This window comes from Myotis brandtii, unplaced genomic scaffold (assembly GCF_000412655.1).
Source record: "Myotis brandtii unplaced genomic scaffold, ASM41265v1 scaffold1080, whole genome shotgun sequence".
NCBI lineage: Eukaryota > Metazoa > Chordata > Mammalia > Chiroptera > Vespertilionidae > Myotis > Myotis brandtii.
The window spans coordinates 322748-335655 of record NW_005353677.1 but is presented as its reverse complement, the minus strand read 5'-3'; the positions used below and the strand labels follow the sequence as shown (position 1 = coordinate 335655).

The following is a 12908-nucleotide window of genomic DNA, read 5'->3' as shown; positions in this document are numbered from 1 at the left end:
CCTCTCCCGCCTCCTCAGCAGCGGTAAGGATGTCCGACTGCAGCTTAGGCCTGCTCCCCGCTGGCAAGTGGACATCCCCCAAGGGCTCCCCGGCTGCCAGAGTGATGTCTGACTGCCAGCTTAGGCCCAATTCCCAGGGAGTGGTCCTAAACCAGCAGGTGGTCATCCACCAAGGGGTCCCAGACTGAGAGAGGGCACAGGCCAAGCTGAGGGACCCCCCTGAGTGCACAAATTTTTGTGCACTGGGCCTCTAGTTCTATTATAAAGAGTTCAATTCTGATGAAAAACTGATTTTGGTAAACCACTTTGGTGACAGCTCATGTGCTTGAGTCCTGAAAAAATTTTCCAACGTAATTTAATTTTTGTTATCGACCAGGTTTCAGGAGGATGTTTTCCAGACTGGTGAAATTGGAGGACACTGTAAGCTTGATGTGCATACATTGATGTCTGAAGGTCAGCGCAAAAGCCCCCTGCAGTCTTGGTGAGAATTTTTTTTTTTACTGTGTTTGTAATATATTTGCCTTTATTTCTGGAACTTGCAGATTTTGGTAGGGAATCTCAAAGGGAAAGTTTTACTTCATTTGTGAATAATTTGGCATGAGCTTTCAGGAATTGATGGCTACAGAGCAAATCCACCAGTTATAACTGAATTAAATATGTTTATAAAATATTAGGAAGTATGATATAGTACATACTTTTTGCTAATGAAAGAAAAAAATGAGTTAAAAAATAATGAATTTTTATTAACTCGTAATTTCTGTGTTTTGGGGAATACATTTAAAAAAGAAACACAATTTATTGAAGTCTGTAACAAGCATAGAGAAAAGTATATAGTTTGGATTATGAACGAGTGAACCTACCTGTGTGACTCTGACCCAAGTCAGAAATAGACCATCATCAGGGGACATCTGTAATACTTTCAACAATAAAGATAAATTTAAAAAAATAGACCATCACCAGCACCCGACTCTCTCCCAGTCCCAACCCCCGTCCTCCTCTCCAAAGATAAACGCTATCCTGACTTTCAACACCATTGATCAGCTTTTTGAACTTTATATAAATTGGGGAATACATTTTGATTTAAAACATTTTTAAAATTAAACTAGTTCTGTGTTTACTAAGAAAGTTACCATCTCTAGAAATGAAGGAATTAGGGTAATTTAAAATTTTTTTTATTTTAAAATACTTTTAGACTCATAGAAGTTTAAAGATACAAGGAGTTCCCATTGTAGCCTTATCCTGGCTTCCTCAAATGGTGACATCTTACATAACCATAGCACAATGACCAAAACTAGGAAATGGACACTGGTTCAATATTAATAATGAACACATTTGGATTTAAGTATTTGCTTATATACTTTCATTTTTTGGGATGCATATTTCTGAAGTTTCAGGGGGCAGACCTGTTCCAGCATCCCAGAGAGATGCTCTCGCCACCTCTTTACAGCTGGAGGTCCCGGGCACCTGGTGCCGGTGTGCATGGGTGGTTTCCCCACCACCACGCAATTCTCCAGAACCACCCATGGGTCCTGCCTTTCAACTCAATTCTGATGCTATGTCCCAAGGTTAAGGGTTCAGTCCCTCAAGGCCAGGTTGTCACGTGTCCTCTGACTATAGGTTGGGTTTAGTTTGGCAGAGCTTTGAAGAACATTTTAGTTATTAAGTGGTTTATGTTGAAAGCATGTGGCTCAGGAACACCAGAATGTACGAGATGCGCAGGGCACGTGTGGGGAAGGGGTGCCGGGCTTCCGTGTCCTCTCCAGGCACACCAGTCTCCAAATCTCCAAGCGTTCCCCAACCCGGAAGCTCTCCGTTTTGTTTTCTATGGAGGCTTCATTGGTAGGCATTGCTGATGAAATCACTGGCCATTGATGGGTTCAGCCTCTAGCCTGTCTTCCTTTCCCAGAGGTCAGCAGGTGGGACTGCACATTCCAAACCTCTCATCACATGGCTGGTTCTTCTGGCAACCAGCTCCCAACTTTAAGGGTGAGCCAAAAGCCACCCTGCTAACACAACGGAAGACACCTTTATGATTCTCATGACCTCAGCAATCCTAAGGGTTTTAGGAGCTCTGTGCCAGAAATGGGGGTGAAGACCTAATGTAATATTACTATAAATCACAATATCAATATCACAAGTCACATAGGATACTCTTATGCTAATTTTTGAAGTCATACACTCATTCTGAGAAAATCCTTCAGGATAATAATTTACCGTGCATCTGTATGGCATTTTATAGTCGGCAGTGCGGTATCTTCTTTGACTTAACAGACTTCTGCAGTAGGAGCTCCTGTGTTCCAATGGGCGTTCTTAGTCCTGTATATTTTGTTATCTGATTTCACATGGTAGTTGCCTAGGGTATGTTTGTACTAGTTGTTTATTTCCATAGAACAAATTACTCCAAAATATACTCTGGAGTATATTTGCATTTATTATCTATTGCTATGTGACAAATTACTCCAAAATTGGGCAGTTTAAGACAGCAAACATTCATTATCTCATGAGGTTTCTGGTGGTCAGGATTTGGAGGCAGCCACGCTGGGGGTCCGGCTCAGGGTTTCTCACGGGTCCCAGTTCAGTTGTTGACAAGGGCTGCAGTCATCTCTAGATTCAGCAGCCTGGAGGTTGCTTCTGAGCTCACGCATGTTGTTGTCAGTTGATCTTAAACAAGTAGGCAGCTTGATATTCCTCTAGCAAAATATGCTTATTTGGGTATATCAAAGAATTGCAATTACGGCTACGCACGCTCATGGTGAGTCATGCCCAAGTCTAGAGAACAAAGAGAAGAACAATTTTATAGAGAAACTAGGGGCCCAGTGCACGAATTCATGCACCTTGAAAGGAACTGTGGACTGCGAGTGAGGCTGCTGTGGGCACAGGGGTGGGTCTTGGCCCATCCTCAGCACCCCCGCCTGGCCCCTCCCTCCATGGCCCCCAGTTCCCTGTCTGCCGGCAGCCCCGCTCCCCCCACCACTGCCGCTCCCACGTGCTGATGGCACGGCCCCTCCCTCCATGGCCCCCAGTTCCCTGTCTGCCCGCAGCCCCGCTCCCCCCACCACCGCCGCTCCCACGTGCTGATGGCGCTGGTCCTGCTCACATCCACTGACAGAGCCGAGCAATTGGGGCCGGAGCTAGCAGTGGGTATGAATGGGGTTGATGCTGTCAGTGGGTGTGAGCGGTGGCTGCTGCCCTGATCGCCCCTCAGGAGCAGGGGGAGGTGGAGAAACCCTGAGGGACGATCAGGGCTGGGGGGTCAGCGCCGGCAGCAGGTGCAAGCACTGGGTGGGACCGCGGCGCATGGCAACAAAGAATTTTCAGTAACCACCAAAGGCTCACCCCGATGACAGCAACCAGCACCCTGCCTTGGTCTGGCACTCCTGCTCACCTGCTCCATCATCCCGCTGCGGCCGACGCCTGCCATGTTCCGCGCACGCCCCCTGGTGGTCAGCGCACGTCATAGCGGCCGGTTGTTTGGTTGTTCCGCCGTTCGGTCTGTTTGCATATTAGTCTTTTATTATATAGGAAGGGGAAGTTTAGAGGGTTGTTGTAAACAAAGACCCCATTGTAGGGAACTGGGAGTTGGAATGCAGCAGCTTTTCATTGGCTGAGCTGTGGTCGTCTTTCATTGGTTGGTTGGGTTCCTAAGTGAAAAGATTCTCCTTCTTACTGTTGCAGTCCTGGGGCAGTCATTTTCCTGTGGAGGTTTTCTTCCTGTTTGGGGCCACTGGCCATGAGGGGTGGGGTAGCAGAGCTCCCTCTGCAGGCCCCCTGAACTCCACTTTACAGTACATGAGCCTTCTGTTGACTAATCTTCACATAAGTTTCAGTTTCTCTCTGGCTATTGTAGGGGGCGTCATTTCTTTGTCTTGTGGGTCTCTTCCTAATCATAGCATGGCAGCCAGGTTCCGAGAGAGAGAGAGAGCGAGAGAGAGAGAGAGAGAGAGAGAATGCCCAGTCTCAGAAGTGACACTGTCACGCTGCCTCACTTTGTTCCTTAGGAGTGAATCACTAAGTCCAGCCCACACTCAGGGGAGGGAAAAGTTTCAAAGAATTGTGGACATATTTCTGAAACCACAATATTTCACCCTTGTGTATTTTAAAAGGACCTATTGGATATTTGTTTTACGTCAGACGTGGTTTCAAAGCTGAAGTGCTGCAAAGGATCTCAGGTTAACGCTAAATGTCTCTTGTCCCCTGCGTGTGATTGCCTTCTTCTCAGTGGGAGAGACCTGTGCCCTGTGGCTTCCAATGAGGTTTTCCAAGACAAAGACTTTCCTTTCTGCTGGGAAGCTGAGCTGTGTGCTGGCTCTCCGAGACACCGATAATTCTTGGAATGCCATCTTTCCAGGGATCCAGGAAGCCCATGCCCAGGAGCCTCAGTGTCAGGGTGACTGCCCAGCCTCCTCAGACTGCAGAAACCTTTGGATCCTCCCGCCTGCTGGTAGATTATTTAGCCCATTCACTGTGCAAATTTTCTTTTGTCTGGAAGGTTATCAGTGTATATCGCACTGAGATGTAAAATCATTTCTGTTCCTGGTCTCAGTGTTAAAATCGGCAGCGAGTTACGTAAGGTTAGTAAGTGGGAAGGTCCACATGTCTTCCTAGGAGGCTGCTCCGGAATAAAGTTACCCTGATGAACAGAGCTTAAGTTACAGTGTTGCAGTAGGAGATTCAGGAGAATCACTTTGAAAGCGTCTCCCAACTCATAATTCCAGGTTCGCTGAGCTCCAGAGCTACACTCAGCTCAACTTCAGACCAATAGAAGACGCTAAATGTGACATTGTGGTTGAGAAACCAGCCTACTTCATGAAATTGGATGCAGGTGAGAAGTTAATTTGTAATTTATTAATTAATGAGGCTTTGTTCCTTTTAAATAAATTTTATTTATTGATTTTTAGAGAGAGAGAGAGAGAGAGAGAGGGAGAGAGAGAGAGAGAGGTTTGTTGTTCTACTTATCTGTGCATCGGTTGGTTGGTTCTTGCATGTGCCCTGACCGGGGATTGAACCTGAAACATGTCTCACTGGGACGATACGCTAACCACCTGGGCACCCAGCCAGGGCAGTGTTCCTTTTCTGATACATTATGTGATTTCCGGTAACTTTTGGGAAGCAGTATGACATTGAACAGTGGGTTTGCTTTCTGCTTTCTTCTCTGAAGCAGTGAACTGGTTTGAATTTCCCTTCATTCAATATCTTTGGTATTTTAGAAGAAATCTGCATATTTGTATCAAATGACTCAATCAGAATCAAAAGGCGAGAGAAGAGGTGTATGAATACCTTTGAAACTAGATGTACCCCATCACCTTTCCCAAAGCACTCGATGTAGGTTGAGCTTCGTTGGGACTTTCCTCCGAGTAGAAACCATGTGTGCACTGCAGGCAGGAAAGGGTCCGTGACCTCTTCTGCAAACTTTCTGACATCGTTCCCATGATGGAGTAAATTTCAGATTCCTCTGGAAATTGGGTTTGCAGTATATTCTTGGGGGAAAAGTTGAAATTACAGTGATTTTCCCATATATGCATAAACCTTCTAACTCTCAACTTGTAAGCACGCTCCACTTTGTGAGCTGCTTGTCTTGCATGGCAACGTGGATCATGCTGCGCTCGCTCGCTCGCTGTGGGAGGTGAGGGTCACGCTGCCACACACATCACGCTCATGAGCGCCGGCCTTCGGCAAAACAGAGCTCTCCATCCTGGCTGTTTCAGCATTACGATGATTTATTGCTCATATTTTTAATGTGTTCTGCTTCCTGACGTCATAATTCTTACATTACAAAGTATTAAGTTCAGGAATCAGACAAGTTTACATTTTTAAAAATAAGAGCAAGTAAAAATGCTATGTTTGATGTCCTGACTCATTTAAAAAATATGCTAATTAAAAGGGGCCAAGAAAACACTGATTTGCCTGTAAAAGGGTTGAATGTGTGCACTGAGATACCTGTGCAATAGCATATGTTGAGGGGGAGTGATCGGCCAGTTCTTTCCTATTCTACATTTTTCTTCTAACTTATGCTGTCTTCCCATTTTCCTTTTTTTGTAATACAGAGTTTCAGTGAAGTTATTTATTTTTTCATTTGCTGATCCATTTATTTTCTTTTTTCCTTTTTATTGAAGTTACTGGGGTAACTGGTTAACAAAATCAGGTGCACAGTGCACACTGTACTGTGTTCCCACCCCACGTCCCGTCTCCGTCCCGTCTCCCTTTCATGGGCACTCTTCCCGGGGAGAATGAGATGCTGAGAGGAAGCAGGACTCACGTGTCTGAGGATGGAGCCTGTGATCGTCCCCGGCTTAGAACCCTCCTGGCCCCGCGCGCTGTTCTGTGTGCTGTGCTGCAAGCACGTGCTGCGAACCTGCTGAGTGACGCATGTGCGCCGGGGGCTGGCCTGGGCAAAGGGCTGTGCTGGAATAGAATTCTCTTTTTCTTGTTTATTTGAAAATATACTCTTTGCCAACCTTTCTCTGGGTGAAAAAGGAGTCCCTCCAAACATCCATCTAAATTACTCGTCTAGAAAGAACTGAGTGTTGCCAGGGCCAGTGTGTCTCAGTGGTTGGAGCACCAGCCTCTAGACTGAAGGGTCCCAGTTTCGATTCCCTGTCAAGGGCGCATACCTCGCTTGCAGGTTCCCCAGCCCTGGTTGGGGTGCGTGCAGCAGGCAGCCAGTCAATATTTCTCTCTGTCTCTGTCTCTCTCCCCCTCCCTTCCACTCTCTCTAGAAATCAATGGAAAAAATATCCTTGGGTGAGGATTAAAAAAAAGAACTGATTTTTTTTAAACTCATTTTCTGTCACACAATGTAGTTATTCACTGTGGGAATGAAGTCAGAATAGTTCATGATTTCTGCTCTTAAGAGTCACTTTTTCTTTTAATAAACATTTTTCCTCCTTTAAAGTACATGTTTTAAATGCCAGTTCCTGGAATTGCATCCTGTTCAGAGTCGCACATTTCCAGGTTGAATCCTGGGTCCTGTGCGCTGAGCCTGGGTGGAGCGTGCTTGGGCCTGGGACTCTCGTTCCTCTCCACCCATCTGATCCAGCCCGACCCAGCTAGTTGCCGTTGTTTCATGCTGCCAGGCCCTGGCTGGGCAGTTGTGGGTAATTTCTAACAAAGCTGGCACCTCAGTGTAGGGATTTCCTGTTTCTAGTTGAGGAGCTCAGGGACTCAGGAACTTGTCTGAGAACGTGGCTCGTGAATGGCTGAGCTGGGATTCAGCCCAGTTCCTCTGATTCCAAAGTTCAGGCTCCTTCAACTAGAACACATCCAGCCCTTTTAAACAATAGTTGGCTAATATTTCCCCAAGGAGCAATGTTGTAAGTAGTGAGTAAGTATGAAGAAAAGAGACAGGAATGAAAAAATACTCAAATGCTAATAGTTGCCGTCCTTTTCAATCCTATGATGAACAGGTGTAGCCTAATTTATTTTAAAAATAAATGATCCTAAAAATAAATTCATGGTCCTATAGTTCTATCCAATTCTGAGCTAAATAGACTTGTATTATTCACTCCCCTCGCCCCCCGGGAACTTAATGATTATTTATTACTTAGTTTATATGGGAAAATGCATTCCTGATTTCTAAATAATCAATTTTAGAGTGAATTTTTGAACCCAATCAGTCTGTAAGTTGAGGATTGCCTGAGTATAGATCATGTCATGTTTGGAAAAACTCCTTTCTCTCTCATTTATTTCAGCTAAAAGTCCATCATGTGATAAACAGAAGGGGTGGAGTAAAATTGTCTGCTCATGTGTTCTCCGGGGTTCGCTAACGCAGGCTTCTTTCTCCGACGCTAGGTGTTAACATGTATCACCACTTCTGCGACTTCCTGAACCTGTACCTCACTCAGCACGTGAACAACTCCTTCAGCACCGACGTGTACGTCGTGATGTGGGACACGGTGCGTAGGCTGCCTCGCTTCCGCTCTGGCCTTGCTCCTCACATCTGTGGCTCCGCGTGGTGAACGGGACTTTCTAAGACACCACATTCAAATATACACGCACGCACACACGTCCACAGGCGTGCAGGTGAGCTGGGGCGTGTCTGTGTGTGTATGCACATGTTCAGATGGACACATAGGTAGGCTTACATTTCGCTCTGGGAACTTGAGAGGGGGGCAGTGGAAGAGTTCCCTCCCCGTGTGGGCAGGGGGCGCTCCGCAGACCAAACCTGGCTCTCCCTGACCTCGGCGCCCCGCGGCCCGGGGGAGCTGCCCCTGCGTGCAGCTGTGCTGCGTGGATGAGCTCACTACAGGGCGGGCCCTAGGCCTGCACATCAGCACTGCACCTGCTTTTTGCTCTTTGTTTTTACTGCTATCTTTTTTCTTTCTTCTCTCCCTTTTCCTGCCTTTATTCTTTCAATGCTGACCCCTCCACCTGCCAAGGTCACCCCCCAAGAGTTGCTCCCATGCACCCGGCTGTGAAATAGGACAGTTGTCATCTCTACCCAAGTGTCATTTTGAGAATAAACCATGTGGTGTATGAACAGTCACAATGCCCGACACAGCACCTGGGCTCCGAATGTTGCTCTGACAAAGACAGTGGTGAAGACACGTGGTTTATGACACACACAGGGGAGGCTGCCTAGCCTGGGAAGTTGGAATGCTCACCGGGAAGTGACCTCAGGTCCGACTGAGCATTCTGCTCACAGGACGCTCTGGCTCCCTCGTGGCACAAGTCTATTCAGATGATGGTGCAGGGGAGCTCAGCTTGCTGGCAGGGCGCATCGCCACTGCTGGAAGGTGTCTTTCTAGCCGCCCACACAGCATAGCTCGGATGCAAGGAGGCGGATGCCCGGGGGCAGGCCTGGGCTCGGGTCCTACAGGATGTCCCCCGTGTGTCCTGGGACAGCTGCATTGGCAGTTCCTCCAGGTTCCCCAGAGAGAGACGGCCAGTTCCAGGAGTCATTACGTGGTTTCCCGGTCCAGGTACAGTTTACCGAGAAAGCATCTTTTAAATCATAAGCGGTGTTAGCTCGAAGCACAGGTGACACACCCCAGGGAGCAGAGGGAGACAGCGGACTGCAGGTCCAATTCTTGTGCAGAAGGGGAAATCTTTTTGCTAACATTTTTTTCACTTACAGGAAGCTCCACTGAGCCAAACCGGTTTCGGCAAGAAAGCATCTTTTAAATCATAAGCACTGTTAGCTCGAAGCACAGGTGACACACGCCAGGGAGCAGAGGGAGACAGCGGACTGCAGGTCCAATTCTTGTGCAGAAGGGGAAATCTTTTTGCTAACATTTTTTTCACTTACAGGAAGCTCGTGGTCAGGCTACGTAGGCAGGTTTTCATTTTCCCCTCTCCTGAGGCCCTTGGTTTCCCTGAAGTCTGATGGGACTCGGTTCCCTAAGTCTTGGCCGTGACTGCGTCCCTGGTTCTCTGAGTCCGGCTGTGACTGTGTCCCCGGTTCTCTGAGTCCGGCTGTGGGTGCGTCCCCGGTTCTCTGAGTCCGGCTGTGGGTGCGTCCCTGGTTCTCTGAGTCTGGCTGTGGGAGCGTCCCTGGTCCTCTGAGTCTGGCTGTGGGAGCGTCCCTGGTCCTCTGAGTCTGGCTGTGGGAGCGTCCCTGGTCCTCTGAGTCTGGCTGTGGGAGCGTCCCTGGTCCTCTGAGTCTGGCTGTGGGAGCGTCCCTGGTCCTCTGAGTCTGGCTGTGGGAGCGTCCCTGGTCCTCTGAGTCTGGCTGTGGGAGCGTCCCTGGTCCTCTGAGTCTGGCTGTGGGAGCGTCCCTGGTCCTCTGAGTCTGGCTGTGGGAGCGTCCCTGGTCCTCTGAGTCTGGCTGTGGGAGCGTCCCTGGTCCTCTGAGTCTGGCTGTGGGAGCGTCCCTGGTCCTCTGAGTCTGGCTGTGGGAGCGTCCCTGGTCCTCTGAGTCTGGCTGTGGGAGCGTCCCTGGTCCTCTGAGTCTGGCTGTGGGAGCGTCCCTGGTCCTCTGAGTCTGGCTGTGGGAGCGTCCCTGGTCCTCTGAGTCTGGCTGTGGGAGCGTCCCTGGTCCTCTGAGTCTGGCTGTGGGAGCGTCCCTGGTCCTCTGAGTCTGGCTGTGGGAGCGTCCCTGGTCCTCTGAGTCTGGCTGTGGGAGCGTCCCTGGTCCTCTGAGTCTGGCTGTGGGAGCGTCCCTGGTCCTCTGAGTCTGGCTGTGGGAGCGTCCCTGGTCCTCTGAGTCTGGCTGTGGGAGCGTCCCTGGTCCTCTGAGTCTGGCTGTGGCTGTGTCCCTGGTTCTCAGAGTCCGGCTGTGGGTGAGTCCCTGGTTCTCTGAGTCCGGCTGTGACTGAGTCCCTGGTCCTCTGAGTCTGGCTGTGGGTGCGTCCCTGGTCCTCTGAGTCTGGCTGTGGGTGTGTCATGGGTTTACATTTTCCTTGTCCTCCAGTTTTGCTGCCACCAGTTTCATTTCTTGGAAATGTTTCTGTGAGCAAAGGGCACACTGTCTCTTTCTTTCTCTCTTTCTGTGTGAGGGCTTCTAGGCCGCGATCGCTGGTCATCGGCAGCCCTGAGGTTACTCAGTGTGGTGGTGGCTTTTTAAAAATGACACCTGGTGTCATCTCCTTTCATACTCAGCATCAATGGACCAGGGCTGAGCAGCCTGTTTCACAGGAGGGGAAGCCGAGGTCCGAGCAGCGGGCTGCCCTCCGAGAACAGTCATGGAGGTGGAGTCAGGGTTCCCGTGCGGCCGCTGACCCAGATCTGCGCCGGAAGCCACATTGCTGTATCCCTCCGAGTGGTCCCTGCAGAACCTGGGACGTGGATGGAGGTTCTCCAGAGACTTCCCTTCCTTCCCAGAGCTTCCTGGGCTCTTGCTGCATGCTTGTCCCTGTCTCCCTCTCGGGCACCGAGCCCCTCGGGGCTGGCTTCACCCCCTGGGCTGCTAGGGGAGCGTGCTGCTCAGCCACCGGCTGTTTCCTGGCACGTGTGTCAGGCAGAGGGGCTGGGGCTGTCGGGCAGGCAGGTGGGAGTCGTCCAGCAGGCAGACACCCTGATGTTACCTCCCTCCTGGCTGCTCTCTGCATCCATTTCAACTCTGCCAACTGGGGCAGAGAGGCCTTTGCCTGCTGCTCACGCCGATTCTCAGGCAGCCAGGTCTGCTGGGTCGCTTGGAATGGAGGCCCACCGAAGGCTGACGGCTGCACCGGGACAGCGGCAAGGCTGCGTGGGGCCACAGCCGCCCTCTCTTGCTGGTGAGGCCTTGAAGGAAGCAGCACTGTGACGGGCCGGCTGTGACCTGGAGCCCTGACGGTGGATGTGCTGCCTCAGCACCGGTCCCGAGGGCCTCCATGCACCGGTGCCCAGGGCAGGAGCAGGGAAGTGGCCAGGCCGCAGGTCAGAGCTTGCTGACCTTTACGATCGGGCCACTGCCGCCCTCTCTTGCTGGTGAGGCCTTGAAGGAAGCAGCACTGTGACGGGCCGGCTGTGACCTGGAGCCCTGACGGTGGATGTGCTGCCTCAGCACCGGTCCCAAGGGCCTCCACGCGCCGGTGCCCAGGGCAGGAGCAGGGAAGTGGCCAGGCTGCAGGTCAAGCTTGCTGACCTTTATGATCTGCTCCCTGGTGGTCAGTGTGCATCATAGCAACCGGTCATTCAGCAGTTTGGTCAGTTTGCATATTAGCCTTTTGTTATATAGGATTGAGCCAGGACTGGGACATTTCACTTTTGGTGGTGTCGAGAAGGGCCTTTCTTAGACTGGCATTGGAGAGACATTGAAGGAAGGAATTATTTTTTTATCACCACATTTAACAGTTCTCAATATTTTTGTTGTGGTTGTTAATCCTCACCTGATATTTTTCCATTGATTTTTTTTTTTTTAGAGAGAGTGGAAGGGTGGGGGGAGACAGAGAGAGAGAGAGCAACATTGATATGAGAGAGATATTGAAATGTTGATTGGTTGCCTCCCTGCAACCCAGGTACGTGCCATTGACAGGGAATTGAATCCAAAACTCTTTGGTGTGCTGGTCAATGCTCTAACCACTGTGAACACCAGCCAAGGTAACAGTTCTCAATAATTCTGAAATACCTCTAAAATGTGCAACATAAAAATTTCATAATCTGAAAAAAGTGCTATAAAGATAAAACGATATGAACATAATATATAACCAACAGACACTTTGGTATTTCTTATTTCTATTGGCTGATTTTCAATCTAAGTTATACAATTTTAAAATAAAATAAATTAATCTGCCTCCTTTAGCTGATGGATCATGTAATTAATTTCTACTTTTCAAAAATCGAATGCATTTGGTAAATGTACTGGAAAGTACTAGTTTCTGCATGTTCACAGGCTGCGAACATGGAGTCTGGAACCAAGCAGACAGGGCTCATCCCAGCCCTGCAAACACCAGCTCTACAATTTAGGGAAATTGTGTCTCAGTTTCCTCATCTGTAAAAAGGGGGTAATGATATTACATAGCTCATTAAGTTTGTGGGCTGGTTTAATCCTATCTAATAAAAGAGTAATATGCAAATTAACCATCACTCCCTCACTCCATCACTCCCTCACTCCGTCACAAATATGGCGGCGGCCACGGAGCAAGCAGGAGGCTTGGGTTGCCCCCGGCAATGGAGGAAGCCAAGCTTCCTGCCTGCCCTGGCTGGCCCTGAGCTCCGCTCAAGGCTACAAAGTTTCAATTATAGAAGATAAATAAATCCCAGATACCTGCTTCCAGCCTGCGGCCGTGGCCAGCCTGAAAATGGCCATCAGCCCCTCACCCAGGCTGGCCACATTCCCATGGGTGAGGGTCCCCGCTGGGGGGCTTGGCCAGCCCTGAGCCCCTCACCCACCCTGAAGGGGCTGTGGCCAGCCTGAAAATGGCCCTCAGCTCCTCATCCAGGCTGGCCACACCCTCATGGGGTGAGGGTCCCCACTGGGGGTCTTGACCAGCCGCAAACAGCCCCTCAGCCCCTCACCCAGGCTGGCCAGGCACCCTAGCGGGACCCCC

At 49.7% G+C, this 12908-nt stretch overlaps 1 protein-coding gene across 1 annotated transcript in view; it reads left to right on the top strand.

Moving 5' to 3' along the window:
• The window catches only part of EOGT (EGF domain-specific O-linked N-acetylglucosamine (GlcNAc) transferase), a 50504-nt gene that overhangs the window by 12754 nt on the left and 24842 nt on the right, over positions 1-12908 (top strand). The window contains exons 6-8 of the mRNA XM_014542485.1: positions 377-481; positions 4716-4822; positions 7789-7892. Coding sequence (XP_014397971.1) covers positions 377-481; positions 4716-4822; positions 7789-7892 — 316 coding nt within the window. The remainder of the gene's footprint in view (positions 1-376; positions 482-4715; positions 4823-7788; positions 7893-12908) is intronic.